The sequence below is a fragment of the Brienomyrus brachyistius genome, unplaced genomic scaffold (assembly GCF_023856365.1).
Source record: "Brienomyrus brachyistius isolate T26 unplaced genomic scaffold, BBRACH_0.4 scaffold44, whole genome shotgun sequence".
NCBI lineage: Eukaryota > Metazoa > Chordata > Actinopteri > Osteoglossiformes > Mormyridae > Brienomyrus > Brienomyrus brachyistius.
Window position 1 is genome coordinate 1044500 of NW_026042319.1, and position 22286 is coordinate 1066785.

Genomic DNA, 22286 nt, shown 5'->3' on the forward strand with positions numbered 1-22286 from the left:
CAGTATTACTGTAAGTATAGCAGTTCATATCATTTAATGTATTTGATTTTATGGTTGTGATGTTTCTGATTTAATGGTCTTCCCTCTTTTCATGCATATAGCAAGTAAGACAGGAACAAGAAAATATCCAATCCATGCAGGATGTGACACTGATTTTATTAAGGTATACAATAAATTTTTTAAAATTCTCTCTATACAATCTAGCAACAGACGGAAGCACATGGAGGTACAGCATGGGTACATTCAATGGATTCAACCAGGGTAAACTTCTCTACAGCCACAGTAGTGAGGGCTCTGCACATCGCTAAACACAGGAAACTTAAACTCATTTTCACAGGGACTCTCCACTTGCTTTCCGCGTACCGTATGAATACACCAATACAGATCAGTGCAGAGTCCCCCTGCTCAACGCAGGGGAAGGGAACTCCTGGAAATATCCTCTTATCGATGCGAAATGACAGCCTGGCCCCTTTTTACGGTGAATGGCCACTTGAAACGCAGTTTGCGGAGACGGACAGTGCATGTGGCCATTTTATTTCTGGGTGGGAATAAAGCCAGATGTCGTGCTGGAAAATCGTCAAGACGTTCATGCATCAATTTTGATCCGTTAATGAAATGTTGATACTTTAAAAAACAGACACCAGTCTAAGAATATTTAAAAATAATTAAGTGCCAGTCAACTCTGGCACCAAAACGTATGAACCCGGCAATTTTTAACTGCTGTTCAGTTTCCTTGAACCCCTCCAAACAGTGAATGTAACTATCAGCTGGTCACTGACTAACCCTCTGCTAGAAAGGTTTGCTTCGACCAGCTGAATACAATAGTGTAAAAATGGTTAAATCGCATCTTTCTCAGCAGGAAATTATGTCGAGTGCTTCTGGATAAGCGCTAGAAGCAGCTGGAGGTTGTCGTGTCTGCTCAGAGTGTACAGTACGTTTTTCGAAACTCAAACAGAAGCTCCGGGTGTAGCCTTTCCGGTTCTCCTAGAAGGCTTTTAATCCGACTCAATGATCCCCCCCCGCCCCAAACTTTTCACAAAGTACGACCTTCGACCAATCAAATGTAAAATGGCCCTAACCGGTCACGGTTGTCTTGGCAAATGGGCGTTTGAGTGTCTATGTGCCATTTGAAAGAAAAGCTGCCAACAGGGCTGGGATCCTCCCGAGCCTTGCAACAAATTTCAATTAACACCTACTTTACGGCTGCAACAACGTTAGAATAACTTCAGCGAAACACTGAGGAGTGGAGCTGGGGAGAAACAGCTCACTCCGTGACCACTGAGGCACGGAACTGCCCAACCCCGGTCTCAAGTATCAAAACTTACAACCGAACGCAGACCAAGAGAGAAATGGAGAGGGGGGAGGGGGGGGCTCTTAAGAACCTCACAGTTTGATATAACAGAAGATTAAGACGAGAGAGAGAGAGCCTTTTCTGTGCTAAAACAGTGGTGAGCTTTCACGACAAACATTCATTTCCATTAAATCAGTGAAAGGACTGTAGCGACTATCGATCTTAAGAGACAAACTGTGCGCAAACAGGTGAACATTTACCACAACAAACATCTCAAGACCGATTGACAGAGGACTTGAATTCAGAGCGAGCAACCCCTGCTTTCTTCACACCTCCTCCAGGGGAGTTTCAACCAGGTGTGCCGAAAAGGGTAATGAAAGGTACGCTGAGGCCAGCCAGGCTTCCGTGAAGGTCACCCTGATCTCAGCTGTCCTCACGGGCTTTCTGGGCCCCATTCAGGGGGACTTGGTAGACCAGGTCCTCTGTGGACTGGGTCTGCCCAGGCGTGGTCTTGGGTGTGTCGTACTGGGCGCACGATCCCGATTGGCCACTGTCTGTCCTAGTGAGGAGGGGCCCGGGGCCACACCTTTTGAATGTGGAGACGGACACCTGTCCCAGCGGGCCAGAGGGTGCCGGGTGGCCTGCCATGTCCACAACGATGGGGGTGGCGTACTCCGCCCCTGAAGCAGGGAGCGGTTGGGCGTACGCGTGGTATATTTCCGTAAGCGGAGCGTCGTACGGGTCCGGGTCCGCGTAAGCCGGGTCGCTTCCTTCTTCGGGTTTAAAGGTGGACCTCTGACCAAGGGTGCCGACCATTCCTCCCACTAGGGGCTGGGCATACTCTACATGGGGAAGTAGGGCAGGACAGTCACCCAATTGCCGGCAAGTGCATGAACACACATGCATATGGTGGTGCAGACTTCAGTCTGCCACCCTACACAGACCGGCGTGGAGAACTGACTCCTCCGTGTCTGTATTATTCTTATAATGGTGCTGTCGTAACGTATCACAGCACACCAATGTAAAGCGCCTTGGCGTGACCCTCTTGTGAAAGGCGCTATATGAAAATGAAAGCGGACGAGGTGGTGGGTGGAGCGCGTACCTGCCGATTCGGCCTGCACCACCGGGACGGCCTTGCGACTCCGAGCGTGATTCGCGTCACTGTGGCTGTATCGCACAAAGGAATCGTCCCCCTCACTCATCTTCGCTGGAAAGAACTGCTTCATGCCTTTCCACAGGCCTGGAACGGCAGCAATTACCTACAATTTTACTCGTTATACAAGATGAAATTCTTCTATTTGTATTTAAGAAATGCAGAAATATGCATAAAATGTGACGGAACAATGGGAGAGTTAGTTAACCTGGTTGTGGACAAAGGGTTAAGGGTTGAGGGTTAGATCGAAATTGCAGCATCTGCCTAGCCTGGGTTCTGGAGAGCATGGGTGGTTTTAAAAGTCAGCTTACCAGCTCGGTCCCAGTGCACCAGACCATAGGCCCCCTTGGCGCTCTTCTTCCTGGAGGGGAGACGGAACGGTGCAGGTTACCCAGGCTGTCCTATCCAGCTAAAGGCTAACGGCAGCACCTACGCTCAGGCTCACCGGGTCTTGCAGTGCCAGGTACACAGCAGCGTCAGGAGGAGGCAGGTCAGGCCCGTTACCAAGGCTGGCACCAGCACTGCCGCTAGTGCCACACCTGGGAATGAGGAGCCCGCGGATAGAGGCCATCAGTGAGGCGTCAAACACACAAACCAGGGCTTATCAGTATCTAAAATGGGTGGAGGTACAGCCCTTCCAATTACACATGCAGCACCAAGTGGCCTGGCTTTTGCTCCAAATAATCCTCAGTAAAGCAAAAACTGAGGAAGAATGAAAGCAGACATACATACTGGTTCTGCGTGCACCGAAGCCCTGTACTACATGGTCAGGCATCTAGAAGCACGACAGGTTTCGTTCTGCTAACTAAGCACAAGAGGGCGCCCTCACTGTTATTGCCACTGGGGGTCATGGTGGTGTTGCGGATGTCGGGAGTGAAGGTGGCCTTGTCCCGCTGTAGCGGAGGGTCCGTGCTGAGCTTGGTGGGCCGTGGCTGGAAGGTTCGCGGCAGCACTGCGGAGAGGGCAGCCGCCATAATGACCAATTTACTCCCGGATCGTTTATCGACACCGACAACAGGTTACAGCCCAGCTGTATTAACATAATGTTACCTCACAAATGAAAATGCTTTTTTACATTAAATATTACATGTTTTGACGTGTAGCTGCAGAACCAATCAGGGGGGCATTCCACAAAGCTGGGTGAAGTAGCTAGAAGTCATGATTGTCCAACAGGAATGCTCATTACGTAAACTCTTATTGGATGATCATGACTGTCCAATAGGAATGCTCCTTACCTAAACTCTTATTGGGTGATCATGACTTCCATCTTAAGTTATCCCAGCTAACAGAAATCTTGCTTTGTGGTACATCCCCCTGGATTTCTTCATTAGCCAGATAATTTACACCAAATTCACTTTAAGCTTCAGTTATCCAGCTAACTGGGAAACCTGGCTTTGTGGAACACCCCAAGGACGCAGGGGACTCACATGCCGGAGGCTGGCAGCCCAGCAGCTCCATCTTCAGGGCGATGCGCTGGTGCCACTGGGTGGGACTGACTCGCACATAGCGCGCCTCCATGGGGGGGATGAAGTTGTTACGCACTTCGTGCAGGTAATTGATGTTTCCCTGGAAGATCTGCATGTAACAAAAAAAACAAACCTTTAATTTACATCATTCTAAGAAAACAAACATCTAGAAATATGGACGATTAATGGAAACGTCTGAAACGTCTTTTCACATAATTTTTCTACGTGAAAATGAACTCTACTGTAATACATGTTGCCTGTAACCAGACAAACTATTTTAGAGGGAGAAAATCCATAATTTAAGAGGTGTGAAAGCTGTGTGTAGCCACGTGAAAAAAATGACACACTGCCGCGCTGCTGACGAATTCCAGCCCCCCGGCACCTCTGACCTCATGCGCCATGTCGGACTCACGCTCTGCATTCCGTACGACGCGGACGGAACATTCCGTCGCCACGGCAGCACCTAAACAGGCCAGACCAGCGCGGCGCGGCTGGGATATTCTTACGTAAGTCAGCTGAAGCCTTCCAGTTACGGTTTTGTATGCTACAAATCTGCTCTTAGGATATCAGTTCCGGACAGATTTCTGCTGTAAGGTGGATGGGAAACAACTCACATTAAATCCTTTATATTGTGCTATTACCCCACAGCTGTTATACATGTAGAAATGAGGAGATTCCAGGCATATCAACCGTAACCATATCTGACAATATCAGGCTGGCTGGCTGTATCGCATGTATTCTCTCGTTAATTTTTTAACATTTACTGATGATACCCATTGGCTACCAGGTCAGGTGAAAGCTCACAATCGATGACCTGGCGCTCAGCCCTCAGCGTCGCTACGGAAACACGCTCTCAGAGATGCATAAGATACAAAGAGCAGAAGCTACACAAAAAAGGAACCTTTCAGTTCTTCAAGAATAACTAAGAACCATGCAAACACCCTATTAAAATACAGAGGGGTGTGACCACTGGCAGGTCTGCAGTGATACAGTAACATATGTGTCAAATCTTGAGTGTGAATTTAACCAAATCTGAAGCCAGTGGCAGTTTGACGATTTGACTCATAGGACGTCATAATAAAACAGAGGTACGGGGACCTTGATGATGGAAAATTGTGGGACAAATCACAAAATAGACTTTTTTAAATTTTAATGAAAGCTGACAAAAAACAAGCCCTCCAATTAAGGCGTAGAATTGCCTACAGTCGGAGTTTCATATTAATGATTTTCATGATGCATTAAAACGTTCATTTTTAAACATTTTACTGGATCACATAATGTTGAATTCATCATTTAGGCAAACAGGGCACCGCTTATTGTCTGAGAAACAGCCAATGTACACTGTCACACTTCTGGAAAAATGACTGCACTGTAAAACCACTGAAAGCCCCGCGAGAATAAACTCGGTGCAGCGGCCCTCAGTCAGGAGGCACCGTGCAGGCAGACAAAGAGCAGCGCGACTCTCCGCGATAAAAAGCAAAGAGACGTTCCCGTTACCTTATCCTGGTCAGCGTCAGCCTCTCTGAAGACATACCACAGCTGGCCGTCCTGGCTGTACTGCACCCGATAGGCCGAGACGAAGAACTGGTACTCCATGAGTGTGGAACCGGTGGTGATGATTCCTGGAGCGGGTTTGTATTTGCGGAGAGACACGCACTGTGTCAAATACAGCGTGTTGACCGTACACCTTCCACCACCTGCAAGTGCTGATGGTCGCAAATTTGAACTGGAACACCCCCTGAAGTCGGAATTCTGACTCCGATAATCAGAGGAATCTCTGCAACCCCAGCTTCAGAATTAAAGATGGATTCACCCTTAATCAACAGAAATCAAAGATGTAGTTATATACCATGCATTAGCACTTACGTCTTATTCATGGCTCATTCAATCGATCGTACACACAGTACCGTGCAACTGTTATCTATGGACGTGTTGCTGCGGTGTTTGTATGTGTGAAATAACACGTAATGCATTATCATCAATTGATATTGCTAACAATGGCTAACAATACACTGAGCCGGAACTGGGGCCTGTTTCAGAAGGCAGGATTTCTTGCTAAGGCGGATAACTTATTAACGTAACTGATTTAAGGTAGTCTGGCTTAAATGTCAATAAAGGAAGATAAAGGCCATTGGAACTGGGCTACCTTAAATGTGACAAGTTGTCCAGCTAAGCAAGAAATCCCACCTTTTGAAGCAGGCCCCTGGTATTGCCGAATGGCTCGTTGCACATGAACACGGTTAACTCGGGTGTGACGTCATTCCGAGCCTCCTCTGCATCCGCCCCAGAACACGGCTCTCACCTGTGATTCTCTTCCTCTTCTTCAGGTCCAGCTGGAGCCACTGATGCTGATCGCTGTGAGCGGCGGCCCAAGGGAGGCCCGGCCGCTTCAGTCGGGCCCCGGAGGGCTGCCACACGCTGGGCTGCCCGTTCTCCTCGCTCCACTCCCACACGGACGAGCTGGTGATCTGGGAGCTGCGGACTACTCCTGACTCCAGACCCAGGGTGCCATAACAACCTGCAAGCGACAATAACGACGGTGGAGAACGCTCGGGAGAATGCTACAGTGCGCAAAAAGCCACTGCAGACAGGCAAGGAGACGGCCCGTGTTTACACAAATCAATCTGCCTGATGCTTTTATCCAAACCAACAAACAGGGCAGTGTACACGAGCACAGCAGCAGAAGCACATTAGCAATAAAAGCATTTTTGATCGCCCTCTCGGACTGACGTATCTCGGAAAAACAAACGAAAACAAAAAGGTTTTTTTCTGATCATGCTGCAGGTGACCCTGACTCATCTTCCGAAACATTTCAGAATGTGGATTATAAATTGATTTTTGTCCAAACTCACCACTGGTTTTGAAGGTGAAGAGGCTGTTGGACAAAGGACCACTGTGGAAGTAAAGTCAAGTTAAAATCACAGAAACCCACAGCTGGACAGAAAGAGATCCGGCATGGACAACGATGATGTATACAATCAATTAAAACAATGCAAGTTGGCCACTTCGCTTAAATATACAATAGCAACACCTTGCACCTATTTCAAGTACTCAGGCACCAAGCCACCTGCGTGCTGTGGGTTTGCAGAGACCGTATCAGAACAGGCCAAAACACTCAGGCTTAGTGTGAACACTGTGTTCCTAGCACAGATGGCAGAGCAAAACCTACTGATAGGCAATGATCAGGATGAAGCTTGCTGGAACATCTTGTACCCCCACATTAATTTAAGGGTAAAGGCTAGTTTCTTAAGGCCAGGCAGCGTAGCAGACAGAGCTGGTGACCCTGTTGTCAGGCCCCTCACAGCTAAGCAGGACCTACACACTCCAATGTTACACCGACGGAGAACATGCGAAATTACACAGGGTTAAAATATATTACAGTATGAATTCAGAAAATCTGGAATGCAAGATGACACAATTTATTTAGTACCTTTACTAAAATGTGTGGCACCAAATCCCTTCATACTACCATGTATCAACTCCAGGCAGTGCATGACTGACACAAGTAATCGGTTCTGCAAACCCTTCCGTAGGTCAAATTTTTGCAGAAATCAATTTCCCATAAAATTCAAGACACCTTATAGCAGAGAAAAACCATAAACAAAAAATATATATTATACTAGTAATACGTACTAAAGAACACATATTAAATAAATGAAAATTTACTTACAGGAATATGCCTGTAAGTAACTTCCGTTATCTCTACGCATCTCGAATGTCCAGATTTACTCAAGTCAGTTTCACGCAAGTTGAGAGCTGCCTGCATGCAATTTTAATACTGATATACAACGTACACAAAGGTGCTGATCTTCCTTCTGCCGAGGCTCTTTCCATGATCATATGACCATAACTACCGGCATGTTAATAGGAGGAGAAGCTTAACTCACAAGGTAGACGTGACATTGTTGGCCAGAGTGCTCTCGTAGTGTGGGATGCCCTTGCTGCTGACGACGCTGATCTGGCCTCCCAGAGTGTTGGACACCACCCCGGCGTGGATACCGGCCAAGCACACTGATGAGGACTGGGGGGAGGGGGTGGGTAGACACGAACAAGGTAGGATGAGTGATTTTTTTGTGTTCAATGGTACAACAGAGAGTTCTGGGACACTTTTACATTCACAGGCATTCCAGGATATTCTTGCCAAGACATTTCCACGCTTCCCTCATTGTGGGAACAGTTTGGGGAAGGACGGCTCCTTTATGTTCCAGCATGACTGTGCCCCAGTGCACAAAGCAAGGTCCATAAAGGCATGGTTGGGTGAGTTTGGTGTGGTTTGCACTGGCCCACACAGAGCCCTGACCTCAACCCCATAGAACATCTTTGGGATGAACTAGAATGCAGACTGCAGCACCCAGCCTTCACGTCCAACATTGGTGCGAGACCTAACAAAAATGCTCTTCTGGATGAATGGGTAAAAACTCCCACAGACAAACTCCAAAATCTTGTGGAAATCCTCCCCAGAAAAGTGGCAGCTGTTATAGCAGCAAAGGGGGGACCAGCTCCATACTGATGCATATGGGATTAGAATGGGACGTCATAAAAGTTCCTGTGGGTGTAATGGCCAGGTGTCCCAATACTTTGGCCAATATACTGTATCTGAACATAGTTCGTTTCTGATGAAGCATGTTCACTGAACATACTGGTTACAATCGTTCTCCACTGTGTGACAATATCCCACAGGAATTTGTGGAATCACAGCGTGCAGGTTGAGGCAGAGTCATCGGACGCTGACGCAACATTATCACCTCATGATTTGCTTTGAAGCTTTCTTGGTGTTTGGCCACGTCAAGTCAACAGCGATCACCACACGCCAAACGTCGGGGTGACGGGCACGGCAGCGCTAGCTAGTCACACGGCAGAGGCAAGCAGACGAATGAGACATCCTCAGCTTTACTGGAAGAATCCTCGTCCCCACATCACGCCCACCCTCGTCTTTCACTGGACTCTGACAGACGGAACGGCTGTGGTTAACACCACGAAACCCAGCCTGACCGCACGAGGCCGGACCGGTACCAAACCCGCGAAGGCCGCGGGGTTCTTTCAGCGCTCAGGAATCCCACAGCCGCTCACCACTTCCTGCGGGATCCCCCTCCCCTGGTCAAACAGGCCCTCTGCTCCGGGGGCACATTCCTTCTATGGCGCAAACCCTGATGGTTGTTAACAGGACTCTGCTGAGCCAGAGAGGGCAGATGTGGGTTGTAAAAAGAAAAACCAAAGTGGGGCTGAGAGGGGGAGGCCAAACCAGGTTTCTGAGGGTGGCTGAGGAAGTGCGGGGGGGTTATGAAGAGGCAGCATACAGCTACGGAGAACTTTGGAGTTCCAGTTCTTGTATGTTTTAACACTTTTCACACCTCTAGAGCCTCCACTTCCCTCAGCACACTTACCCCGAGTCACATTTCACCCCCAGCTGTCCCCCCCTCCCCCCTACACACCCATACCCAGGAGGCCAAAAGGTCAACACACTAGTCGAAGCCATGTAAGACGCACGCCCCAAAATCACAAATTCACAGTGGGCTGACCCTCCTCTTCCCATAGGAGATGGAGTGTGTGTGTGCGTGTGTGTGCGTGCATGTGCAAAACATGTTTCACACCCTTGGTCTCAGCAAACACGTCTGTCCAGCTAGCACCAGCTTCGCAAAAGCACTGGGCAGCCCCCTCTAACTCTGCAGCCCAACGGTTACCTCACCCAGTCCCACGGAGACCTGGGAGTGGCTGGAGCTTAGACTCGTGACCTGAGTGGGCAGTGACTATGCATGAGGTCATCAGCGAATGAACAAACCAGCCAATGACTTCATCCAGTACAGAGGAGGAGGAGTTTAATGACAGTAAAGCACAGAAGTTTGACTGCAAGTCTGACTGCATGAATAAGGCCGGCGTGAGTGCTGTCTAGACCGACTGTCTCTATTCCAGATAGAAGAGGTACAGACCCATTAACACCATTCTGCATAACCAGCATTTTGTACAGTCAAAACTAGTCAGCTTCAATCATGTTGTATCATGTGACCTGCCATTACAGCCACAGCCCCATTTGAAAGGTTGATTACATAATGTAAATGATTACATGTAAATGTAAATGTAAATACTTGTGTGCGTGTGAGTGTGTGCACCCTGCCCTCAGGGTTGGTACCTGCCTGCGCCCGCTGTTCCCAGGGTAGGCTCCGTTCTCCCCGCAAACCCGATTGGGATTAAGCGGTTACGGTGATGAGTGGATGGATTACATAAATCAGGTAAGTATTCTCCTACTGAACTGAAAACACTTTACCACTGCATAGATGTATTAAAGAGTTTTCATACTCAGATTCTTAGCTCGTTACCCAAATCCAGCCCAAACTTTGGAAGCATCCTATTATGATTATCCAGCGACACCTGAATGTCTGTAGTGCCCACACAGGGTGCGTCATTAAGTCTTAATATGGATCCTGTCTCAGTTCGTACCATTTACAGGCAGCTTGGGGAAGTTTCAGACTATTGTTACTGCACCGGCAACCTCATGGCTGAGGTGGAAGGTTAAACTGCTTCAAGGAGCGTAACAAATGGAGTGATTTAAGCACGCAGGGAGGCCGAGAACCTGAACGGACGACCATCCATGGGGTTCAGCAATGGAGAAGCATGGGTAGCAGAAAGATGGCAGGCCGGATCAGTGCTGCTAAAGCAGCTGTTAGCAACAGAGAGTATCCAGAGCACTGCAGGAACCTGGTTTCTCTCCCGACACACGGTGAGATAGAGGTAAGGTTTAGGTAAGCGGGGGCTGCTTAAGCAAAGTGGTTGACATTCCGATGTGGTTTGGGGTGGAGACAGATTATAGGGTACCATCTCCTGCTGGGCTCGGGGAATGGGGGGCGTGCAATAATGAGAGCATAAACACACTACTGTACATGGTGCGTAGCAGTTTGAGTCACTGGCCATGAGTCCATCCATTACCCAGAGCAGGAGCCAAACGGGCCATTCTTCCCAGGGAAGAGAAGCACACACTTACGTCTCTGTAGCCGTGTGGAATCGTGCCGGAAACCTCCCCGGAGATCGTCAGGCAACCCGCAGGGCAGTATTTGCTGTAAGCAAACGGCATTCGACATGGAGACCTTCAGAAATACACGGACATTTGGCCGCGAAAGGCAGACCTTCACGTTTTGAGTAGTAACCAGAGCAACGTAAAAGCATTCTACCTGAATTCTGCTTCCGTAAAGTGAATTCCTTTGTCGAGGCAAGTGATCAGATCTGCGTAGGAAAAATGAGAGATGAATGTTTACAAAATTATGAAACTTAATACTGGGGAAATGCATGACATACCCACAACAGGAAATGTTCAGAGTGCTCAGGTCTTTTACTGGATATATCTTCCTGACGGCTTCCTCAAAGCGCTTAAAAGTTTAATGACAACATTAGAAGCAATCTTGAGAAGGACAGGCTGTGCCAACAGTCTTTTGTATCAATGCGTGGTTGTTGACATTCCCCTCCACAAAACAGGCTGCATACTGTCCCCCGCACGCTGTGGAATTTTGGAGCTGGCAGAAGAGGGGGTGTTAGGACAGGAGATCCAAGGTCTCCACTAGAAACACTGCATCCAAGTGTCAGAAGAGATAGCGAAGTTCAGCCGGCAGTCTCAACCGGCCCCTTGACCGCTGCCGATTAGGGCAAAAGAATTCCGCGTCTGATGTCGTTTGAAGCCCCCACAGCCGGCTGCCTCACTGGTTAGTCATCGCTACCACGTTAAAACGGGCGTCTAGGAATCGGGCGAATTGCCACGGAAACCGCAGCCCCACTCATGCAAGGGGGTGTGTCGCGTAATGACCGCTCAGGCTGACCTAACCAATCCATGACCCATAACAATCAAAATTCTTTGGGAGATTAAGCTTTTCTCTGAGCGAAAAAAGTGTTTCTTTCATGTTCAATTTTTACTAATAGGCTTCTCAGACGCTTTCATAGAACCTTGCACGCTCATATTGGCAGCAAGAGTAGGTTGTGTGAAAAGGTGTGTGTTTGTTCTAAGTTACGATACAGAAGGAAGTTACAAAGCTGATATTGCTGTCGTGGGACATGGAGTCATCACGCACCATTCAGTACATCAGTTTCAGTTTTCAGTCACGGCGAAATGGATACATTTATTCACACGGGCGGAACCGAAATACAAAAAATTGAAGGTTCAACGCAGAGTGGTTGCAAGTTGGTTACTGCTAATGCTGGTTACAGTCAGTCATCGGTGGTTTGGGAATTATTTGGTTTCCCAATAAAGCACACGAACCCCAGACAGACGATAAGACCAAGACTGTCTGTCGGCTCCGTTACTCCGAACTCAGATACGTGGCTGTAAATGCATCCCACATGCTAACTCATTTGAGATGACATCATCCAATTATATGCATGACTGCAGCGAGGCAGATAGCGGATCTGCAAGTGAGTCTCCCCATGGGAGTTAAAGTGCTTTTCAGACCAGGCTAAAAAACTAACTGTGGCTATAGGGGTGTTTATTGGTACAGATGCCAAAGCATGTTCCCATGGTATTTAAGCAGGACTTTGTTCATCATGACTACTACGATAATATTCAGTATACATTACACTAAAATATGTTATCAGACACATCGACAGATGCCTTATATTTACTTACTTTACAACTGTTCCTAATTCTTTGTGTGCACGTTGATTTCAAATTAAATGCACACAAAAAAAATAAATTAAGATTTGTACAGAACCATGAATCTTGTCTATTTTGCCACTCCGTTACAAGTTAAACATATTTCAAAACAAAGCCCATTCGAGACTCCAGGTTTGATCAAGAATGAGAATGAAAAACATTACAGGACCATGCAACAATCATGATGCAAAACTGATACTGCAATACTGATTGTTCCCTAAAAATTAGGGCTTTGGAATCGATGCAGTCATCACAAACACTTGGACTGAATTCCGATTCAAATCAGTTCATTGTTACAACCCTCAGAATGAGCTCTTCCGAAACAACGCAAGCTAACAGTGCTGATTGTCGAGAGGGTTCCTCTCGGAGCATTTGAGCTGGTTACCCCGTTTCGCAAAAACATAAACAAATCAAAGATGAAATCACATTTGAGCCAACAAGCGATTCACATTATAGGGGTAGCTTCCCCTATTTACCAATCCCCTGAACCAATTCACGTTTGAGGAAACAAGAGCAGAACAGCGTCTCTTAAGGGCTACCCACATTGTCAGAACAATAATTTAAAACGTCAACTGCAAACTATGCCTTGAAAACACTAATGACTGATTATAAACTCCACTGTAGAACATGCCAGAACGCAAAGTGGGGGCTGAAGGCTACAATGACCTCACTAAATCCCTTTAGTCGTGAACTCAAAAGACGCAAACATTTACGCGGCAGGATAAAGTTTACCTGCAGGACTCCCATAATCTTACTCGGTGATTCATCCCATTTCTTTGTGCAGCGGTTAAATAGCTAATCTGGTCTCTTAGCAACAGTCTACCATTATTTCAGGCAAAACCCTGTAACATGAGCGCCCCCGAGGTAAGAGCTTTCGATCTGAGGAGCCACTGGGACGACAGCAGCACCACTGGACATTACTCCAAAAGCGAAATGGCCAGAGAGCCCTTTTGTCCTGGGTTACTGTCCATTACCCATGTCCTCCCCATCCATCCCGGCATGATGAAAATCCTCAATGCACCTATTTTCTGTTTGCTTTGATTTTGGGGAAATTAAGAGGAAAGTAGCATAGCGAGCCATGCAGACACACTCTGGCTGCGGTCTCTGTCCCTTCGGTCACACAACACTCCCTGTGGAAGCTTCGGCTCCACGCTGAGGCCCACGACATGCAGATGAATGGAATTTCATAGTGGGAAAGGAGATCCATTCCTGGCGATCGCCGGCAAACATGGGCACAAAAAAACCCCAAACTGGGCTTATAGGTCAGTCTCCTTTACCAGTTTTGCCTGCACTGGCCGACAATCACACTGAACTAACTGAACACAGCAGTGATTATACAAACCAAAGTAGAAGCATCAGCATTTTCATGGCAGCTGGACCAGACATTGATTGTTCTTTCTGCTGTTTCTGTGTGTATTTGTACTGGGTATTGAAGGTCAATCCCAGTTGTTACGTAAACAGTGGTCTTATCATCCAGTGCCGAATGCACAGCACAAAGTCTAACCTTCACAGGTACCGGATTTTGTTGATGTATTAAGACACAGAATTAATTTACAACCAGTATATTTAACACAATGCCCACTGGTCTAATATGAGACCACAGCAAAAAGCCTCAATGCTCATTACAAGTCAACTTGAAACCTACGGGCCCAGCATCTGGTGCCTTAACCAAAGCATCCCCCCCCCCCCCCTCGGGGCACCCAATAGGAGCTCTCCCCTCCGACATGCTGGGGGCTGGATCCAATTAGCTAGGCCGTCTGTTTACACGCTGCTTTTAGGAGCTGCCCGTGGTCGTTAAACTTGCCCCTGCGCAGCGGTGGATAATCGGCAGCCACCATAACACACCCCCGGGAGAGATACCCCTGGGGGCAATCATCTGGACAGCAGCTCTCTGCTTTACCACTGAGGGGTAAAAAAGCTGAACTTCACGAACCGTGACAAACAATATGGCAAAAAAGTGTCCAAAGTGTCCTTCAAAACAGGCTCAGTTACATCATCGGGAAAGTCTTAATAAACACTTTCCTCTGCCCCCCCACCCCTGAGCAGTCGACAGGCCAAGCGAGGGGGAAGAGTCGTCTTTGGGACCATGCTTTGTGAGATGACATCACCATCCAAGGCGTTCCTGCTAGCAGGACGCAATCCAAGCTTCGCAGCCTCGGCTGCAATCACTGCGGCCTCCTGTTTACCTTCCCTGAAATGAAGCTCTCGCCCCATAAGGCTTTGTTCCATATTTCGGCAAATTTACAAAATCAAACCGTTACAATATGTCTGTGCATTTCAAAGATTGTTACTACTTAACCAGCTTGTCAGTTAATAACTATTTGTTCATGATCTCTTAGATCGGGGAGAACAATTTCTCGTGTTCTCATTGAGAAGGCCCCTCCCTGACAGAGGGGGCGACCCCTGACCTCTGACAAGCATTGATCATTTAGGGCAGCGTTTCGCCAACCCAGACCTCAGGAAGCCACAGTCGGTCCATGTTTTTGCTCCCTCCCAGCTCCCAGGGACGGCCTGTGGCTCCCCATGGGTAGGACTGGGAAACACTGATTTAGGGGTTTAGCACCTGCCTGCCTGAAAGCCCCCCCCGGAGCAGGCAGCGCCTTTGGCTGAGGATCTGCCCTCAGCAATAAAGTAAATGGAGCTCTTCCTAAGAGGACATTCTGCAACTCCGGAAGATTCCCTGCTCGGCCAGAACTGCTCTGATTTCAGGGCCCGGCTGAATTCCTCCACCCCCGTGATCGAACAGCAGGGGCGAGGGCTGGAGGAGGGGGAAGCTGCCTCAGAGCTGCTTGTCACCTGATAAGGTGGCTTCAGAAACAGAATCCCCACCTCCCTGACAGCTCAGATAAAAAGGATCCACCCCTGGGGGAGGGGGGGGGGTGGATGGCGAGGATCATTAGAGATCAGTGAACGAAACAGATGAGGGATGAACAACAATATTACGGTACAGAATGTTATCATAGCTGCTTATCTGCTGCAGGCTGCAGACAATCAATAAGCCGCAGAACAGTGATCATTTACCGCCCCCCCTCCCCCCCCACCGTCTAAGCGATGATCTCACCCCTATACCCTGAAGAGCATTTCCCCAACTGTCTGTCAGAGAGATAAGACGCCCCCTAACCTGCGGCCCCCAGCCGAGACAGCTGCAGGGCTAATGGAGTGCCTCTCAATCACCTGCTATATCCTGCCCAGGGACTCTGACAGGGAGGCAGATAAAGGCTGATGTGGGGGGGGGGGGGGGGTCAGGGATCTGAGATACAGAGGCGGCTTTGTCCTACCGCCAAATCCTCCGGCCATGCTAAACTCCACCACCGAGCATCGAGCTTCTCATCATTTTACAGACAGGCAGACTGAGAAAGATGGCCAAATTCAATTAAAACACACACACACACACACACACACACACACACACACACACACACAATTCCCTAAAAGCATCATCAATGGCTTTATCAGAAAGAAAATCATAAATCTGACCTTAATCTTTCCCCCATGTAATTACCCAGCTCTGATTCCTCCCAAAAGTTATTTGGGATTTAAGACAAGTGCCACGTGCCTTAGATGAGATTTATGTTTCTCGTGGCTCCACAGGTTGGAAACTCTTGCACTGATTGCCTGGCAGCATTACACCGAGGAGGAGGACGGGGGGCCGAAGTCTGTCGCACGCCACACAAAGGCCTGTCTTTGTATCCGCTCAAAGGCTATCCCACGCTGCTCTGGTAAAATAACCGCCAGCACATGGCTGCATTTTATACTTTAGATACAGAACAAGTAGAGTAATTAAGGCTTCCTTCGTACATGCCATTTTCAAGAGCTGAAGACCACCCCCCCAACATTCAGAGGGAGAAAAAAAACATAGATCCAACTGAAACGCTGCAGAAATACCTGTTAACTAAGACACGACTGTCTGACCTCATTAAAAGTAAATCTTAAAGAAGAGTCAATGAAGACCATTATCACTGTTTAGCGTGATCTCAGAAGAGCATCAGTTAAGTCGCCAGTTATTCAGGAAAGCTTTCATACCCTGCTGTCAGCAGTTCTTTAGGATAAGAGACTCCACATTGCTTTAAATTGATTTCCGGCTGAAAGCTCTGGGATGAAGTGGTTTGTGGTGCAGCCCTGCAAACGGAGCTCGAGGACTCGTACCCGAGTGCTCCGTCGTCGAGTAGGACAGCAAGAAGCCACGGCCAGACCTGTGGGTCCCGCTCATGAACTGAACCGTGACCTCGCTGCCGCTGGACAGGATCAGCTCCGGGATTTGCAAGCCCAGCCCACAATACTTTGCTGTGAAATAGAAACGGGGGTTTGTTTGTAAGTCATTTAGCCCAGTTTCTCCACAGAGTTCATGACTATCACTTTGCAGTACATAAAAAAACCCAAACAAAACAGGATATGAACAAATCTGAAGGGTAACGGGGAACAAGTCAATGGCTGACAATCCTTAAAAGTTCATAAATCTAGATACCACAGCTGAATAAAGCACCACCCTTGGAACACTAAGAACCTAATTTATGGTCCCTCTGGGAGCCCACATAAGCAGCCCCCACCCTTCAACATGGGGCACTCACCTATCTCCGCCCTCCCGGGTCCAATCCCGTTGTAGATCCTCAGATAGCTGAAGTGACAGTCCCAGTCCTCGATGTCGAAGTCGCCGAACTTAAGGTGGATCCTCCTCCCAGGGGACACGCGCAACTCCCATTCACACACCGTGTGGTTGGGGTACGTCTGGGGGTAGTTGATGGAGGACAGTGTGCCACTACTGGGGCCCAGTAGGGTGTCTCCGCAAGCATCGCCTGTAAACATACAGGAGCAACTGATTGGTCAATATTCCACTCAGATCTCCCCAGTCAGGTCTTCACAAAGAAAAGATGTCACAGTAAGTCAGCTTTAACACTCACACACCACCTGAGCTAATTTCTACAAAGAACCACCTTAGCTATCAATCTCACTACTTAGGTCATTAGGCTTAAAGACAGGTAGAAAAACTTCACACACTTAGCCAGCCCAGGGCAAAGAGCCATTGCTTAGATGTATGACCATAACCCTAAATGATCAAACTCGCACGTGATTAGCTGGTGCCACATGTGGCTGGTGACTCCAAATCTGAACCTATGTTTTATGGGAATAAATAACTCTTTCAGTCCAAACTCTCAGGCATTAATGAGGGTCAGTGGGAAACTTGGGGGGGGGGTACAGATATTCTTGAAGCAGACAGCAGGTGTGGAGTATGGTACCGAGTATGGTCCTCCACAGCTGGTGATGTGCCCCCCCCACCACCTCAGAAGACAAACAGTACTCCCAGCCCGTCTGCCCAGACCGGACCCAGCTGTGAGGTTAACGATGGGGCTTCAGTGTGCCTGGCCAGGACAGGACGTGTGGATTATGACCAGGAACCGCAGAGACCGTGAAAGGGAAGGTTCTGGAATGTCACATTATGCCTGTGACAATACATCAATGTTCCTCGGTACACAAGAATTATGTGTTTCCCTACTACAGCCATGCCTCTCGCTTTTACTTAAGGACTTAACGGCAGGTCCTCATCCACATGCAAGCAATTGCAGGGCATTGTAAGCCCTTCGAATAAATCACTGCATTTTCAGAAAGACTGGCTTGTTATGAAATGGATGGACATCATAATGGTCAACCAGTGCAGAAGACCATCTAGACCAAGTCTTTACCAAGACCAGAGTGTATTGAGACCAAGACAAGACCAAGACTAAAGCAGGGCTAGACCAAGTCAAGGACAGAAACGGACTTGTGTTTAAGTCTCAATAACATAACACACTATAAAATGTGGAGCATGTGCACCATCTTGGGGCTAAGCAGTATGGTCTAAAATTTGTGTTACAGTATAATTCGAACCATGGACATTTTTTTTATTAAAATTTCAACATAAATGCTACTGGACAGGTAAAGCCACTGCATGAGGCAAGGGCGTAGGTTTGGTCTCAGTGTAAAAACCAACACAAAGCACTCACATCCAAATGATAACCTCTGGGTACTGGACAGTGAAAACAGTCAGTGGAAAAGGATGGAGCCCACACAGCAGATGATGCTAAGGGAGGTGGGGAAGGGTATATGGCCATTAAAAATTAAACAAACGCAACATTTTTTTTCAAATAAGACGCACCTAATTGGTTGCATTTCGACTTTGAGCAGGACGTTTTATACCCAGTCACACATTTGTATTAACAAACAGAAGAACATTCAGCCATTGTGATAAATACTGGGGTGTTTTGATGAGTGGCCTTGACTGGTTTTGCAATAAAACCTTCAGTCCTCTATGTCCAAGACCGAGTCAAAATAAAGCTGATTCCGAGATGAGACCGGGACCGGTCTCAAGTACTACAACTCTATGCGTGTCACATAGAGAAATGCAAAGACGGCCTCACAGAGTAACAAAAATCCGAAAAAGGTCCACTGGGGTCAGTAAGGCCCTCGTAGTAACCAGTTACATCCCCCTTCCTCACCTCTGCCAGTGAAGCCTCTCAGCGCAGTGAATCCATGTCCCAGCGTTAAAGCGCAATGTGACGCCACCCCACCACACACACTGGCACCAGGGCCACGGCTGTACGTGAAATGACCTTAAACTACATCGCCTGCCAGTGGAGGCGCTCTCACTCCATCCTTCCACAGCTGATCGCCCTCTGCACAGATACAGCTCCTCAGAATGGCACTTAAACACCCTGGGAAAGCCAGCAGCGTAACTCAATCCCGAGCCGAGCAGCAATCTACAGCCGCAGCTGCTTTTAACAGGACAAGTGTGGCACTTTCTGTAAAACACGACGCCTTCATGGGAAAACATGGGTCTGACGAACAGAATCGCAAGCATTTTCTGAGTTCCACAGTCTACGGGGTGAATACTTGTCTTACCCAATAACAGAGACCCATCACAAAGTTTGATTATAACTACACCCTAAAGCCACATCACCAAACACTTTTGGGGTTTTTAGTTATATCCAGTAATATCATCACCCAACACTTACCACAGCATCAGCGCTTACGGATTATAAATGTCATTTCTCCCATAAAGCAGATGTTTCCAGTGACACTTGAGATCAAAACCGACACAAATGGAAGCAAACTGTCACAGAACAAAATTTTCTGCTGTGGGATAATTTAACTCGGACTAAAATCCTGGTCCTTAAAGCAAGAGCTACAACACCATAAACCAGCGGTGGTCGATCTTATGCAGAAAGGGCCGCTGTGTCTGAGGGTTCTTGCTGCAAGCTCCATAATTAGATCACTAGTTAGAGGACTGATTGGCTGAAAAGTCCTCACACATGGGTGTGAACAGATGACCTAAAGGTTGCCCCAAAAACCTGCATACACACCGGCCCTTTGAAGATAACACTGGCCACCTACAAACCATATACAAAGCCTGGGGTCCCTTCGCTCTACCACAATTTATACTTCCATTGGGTTGCTAGCTTCGAGACAAAACAGATTATCTTCACAAAACTCCATTTTGACAGCCATCTTTGCCAAAGTTGGCCCTGGAGTGGTTTATCCCCTGTTCTGGCTCCACTTAATTATGAAATTAATGGCTTCAAATCAGGGAAAACCAACTGGTGCCACTCAAGGAACCTACATGCATGTCTGGCTCCACAACAGAGTAGTCATAGCACTACAGCAGAAAGAAGAGCAGCGGAAGCAATAACCCCAGTACACACAGGTGCTGCTTCCAACCAGACCAGTAAGACCAGAGATGGCATAACCGTTATTTAGAACAAAGATGACAGGACAGAGATATACGTATGTCCATCACTTTCACCATATTAAGAGCCTAATCTGCCGCTGAGAATAAACACAGACCCCCGAGTAATATAAGATCGTGAATTTTTGCTCAGTCTGTACTACAAAAATCTTGCAAAATACACAGACTCGGTAAGTAGTAGGTTGTTTTACTTTAAAAACTACGGTCAAATTGTGCGTTTCGACACTCCATAAATTATCTTAAATCCATCATATAAACACGATGAGAACAATAAGTACCCTTGCAGGTTTCGCGGAGTCTGTACAACGAAGCGCACGGCTCATCGGATGGATGGTGTTACATAACAGGCTGGATCTGCTCCGGACTCGAGAATAGAAATATATGTATAACACCGGATTCTTCCATTCTTTTATCAGATGATTATATATTTTTTTCTATAAAATTCACTCAAAAAACAACCCGTATCCTTTATGCATCTATACTCATTTGATTGATTACAAAAGCAAAGCTATACCTATTAATCTTAATGATCTTCAACTGACAGCGCTGGGACAATAAAAATCTTGTAACTGCAACTGCAAATTACAAATAGACGGCAGTCAGGGAGACATCGGGGTAAATCTTAAAATCATCCGACTCAGTCTGACCCTCCCCCAGCAGCGCCAACTTCGCCAGACGGTGCTGCTGTTGGATTTTCAAGGTACCGACACGCTCGCCTATTTGCTGAAATTCCCCTATTTCCCAAAATCCACCCGGCAGAGATAAAACTATAAAAATGTAATCAATGGATAACTGTTGTAATTCCGAGCGAAGCATCCGCTCCTTGTAAGAAAAGCGCCCAGCAAAAACACTGTTTCGGTCCGTGCAGCAGCCGCAGACCGTCTCGGCGCCGCAGACTGAGCTCCGGGCTCCGCCACGGCAGCCAACACCGACCTTTCTGGGCTCGACCCGCTCTTGCGCTGAAGATGACGGCGAGTGTGGAGACGAGGAGAAGCCGTGCCCCGCCGCGTCCTGCAGTCACCATCCCAGACATGGCCATTCCAGCCTGCAGTCCGAATGCATAATGGAGATGTGTGTTGTTCTTGTTTTTCTTTTTCTTTGGTGACTCAAACTTGGCGCAGGTCAGCAGAGGACGGTAAAGGGTCGAAGCGGAGACCCTCTGCCCCTCCGGTGAGCAGTCGTCCCGGAGTCCGACGTGAGCGATCCTAACGCCTAGTCGCGCTGCAGCTCCAGCACCTCCGATCCCTCCGATCCATCCAACTGTTTCCCCGACTTCCGCTCCTCCCACAATGCAACAGGATTAACTTTGCGGTTCTTCAAAGTCCTTCTCAGAACTGGAGCATCGCTATCGCGCTCGGATGCACGTCCTGTTGGTTACATTTCTCGTTTTATTGCCGGATGTCCATAAAGGATCATCGGCGAGCGCTGCTGCAGCCTGTCAGGTCACACACACGTAGAACAGCTGGATATTCCCGATGACACGTTCTCGAGTATGTTTCCTACTTTTTTCCGCGTTGCAACAGCACCTGAATATGCAGTGATACTGTTGCATATAGCGCAATAATTTTGTTTCTTATTTAAATCACGTGGAGTCATTAGCTTTCAAGGTAGGGACTTTAGTGAATAGTGCACCAGGGTGGATCTAGGAAAAAAATATTGAATCTGGGGCAATTGGTGACACACACGCGTCTTGCAGCTCAGAGAAGTTTAGTAACCAATCAGCACTGGGGACGGTGAGTCATCGCTTTTGTCAGCGGTTCCTATGCGCGAGACCCAAACTCACTGCAGATGTTCTCTACCGATGCAGCACCTCCGTAGTGTACAGTAAAACAGTGCTTCAGGTTGACATGTCACCTCCCTTAATAAAGATTTTAATGAACGAAGGAAAGAAATGGCCAGCTACTATGTCTGGCTGCTGTAATTATGAAACTGGATGCCTTGGTTAAATACGTGTGTTAAATGGAAAGAATTTCTCAGACCTATAGTGATTTAATATTGCACGTGGCTGTGTCTGGACAATCGGCCTGTTT

General features: G+C 47.7%; 1 protein-coding gene across 2 annotated transcripts; it reads right to left on the reverse strand.

The window, feature by feature from the left end:
• Positions 1-135: 135 nt before the first annotated feature.
• Positions 136-21804, reverse strand: dcbld2 (discoidin, CUB and LCCL domain containing 2). Of its 2 annotated transcripts, none has more exons than XM_048999361.1 (15): positions 21190-21804; positions 17108-17332; positions 16686-16823; positions 11074-11125; positions 10887-10959; positions 7798-7931; positions 6763-6803; positions 6213-6428; positions 5408-5532; positions 3872-4019; positions 3274-3396; positions 2890-2983; positions 2756-2805; positions 2394-2531; positions 136-2133 (listed from the first exon to the last, which is right to left on the reverse strand). In XM_048999361.1, exons 1-15 carry the CDS (start codon positions 21293-21295, stop codon positions 1715-1717), a joined length of 2082 nt encoding a protein of 693 aa, XP_048855318.1. In that variant the 5' UTR covers positions 21296-21804; the 3' UTR covers positions 136-1714. The 2 variants fall into 2 exon arrangements, with proteins under 2 accessions (XP_048855318.1, XP_048855319.1); XM_048999362.1 differs by lacking the exon at positions 21190-21804 and adding an exon at positions 19526-19721.
• Positions 21805-22286: the final 482 nt, after the last annotated feature.

Excerpts from the sequence above, each read along its gene's own strand:
- dcbld2 (XM_048999361.1), bottom strand. The coding sequence starts at position 21,295 with ATGGCCATGTCTGGGATGGTGACTGCAGGACGCGGCGGGGCACGGCTT. Across the intron at positions 16,824-17,107 it reads ACCCGGGAGGGCGGAGATAG|CAAAGTATTGTGGGCTGGGC; the intron begins GTGAGTGCCCCA and ends TCTATTTCACAG. Across the intron at positions 6,429-6,762 it reads CTTCACCTTCAAAACCAGTG|GTTGTTATGGCACCCTGGGT; the intron begins GTGAGTTTGGAC and ends TGTCGCTTGCAG.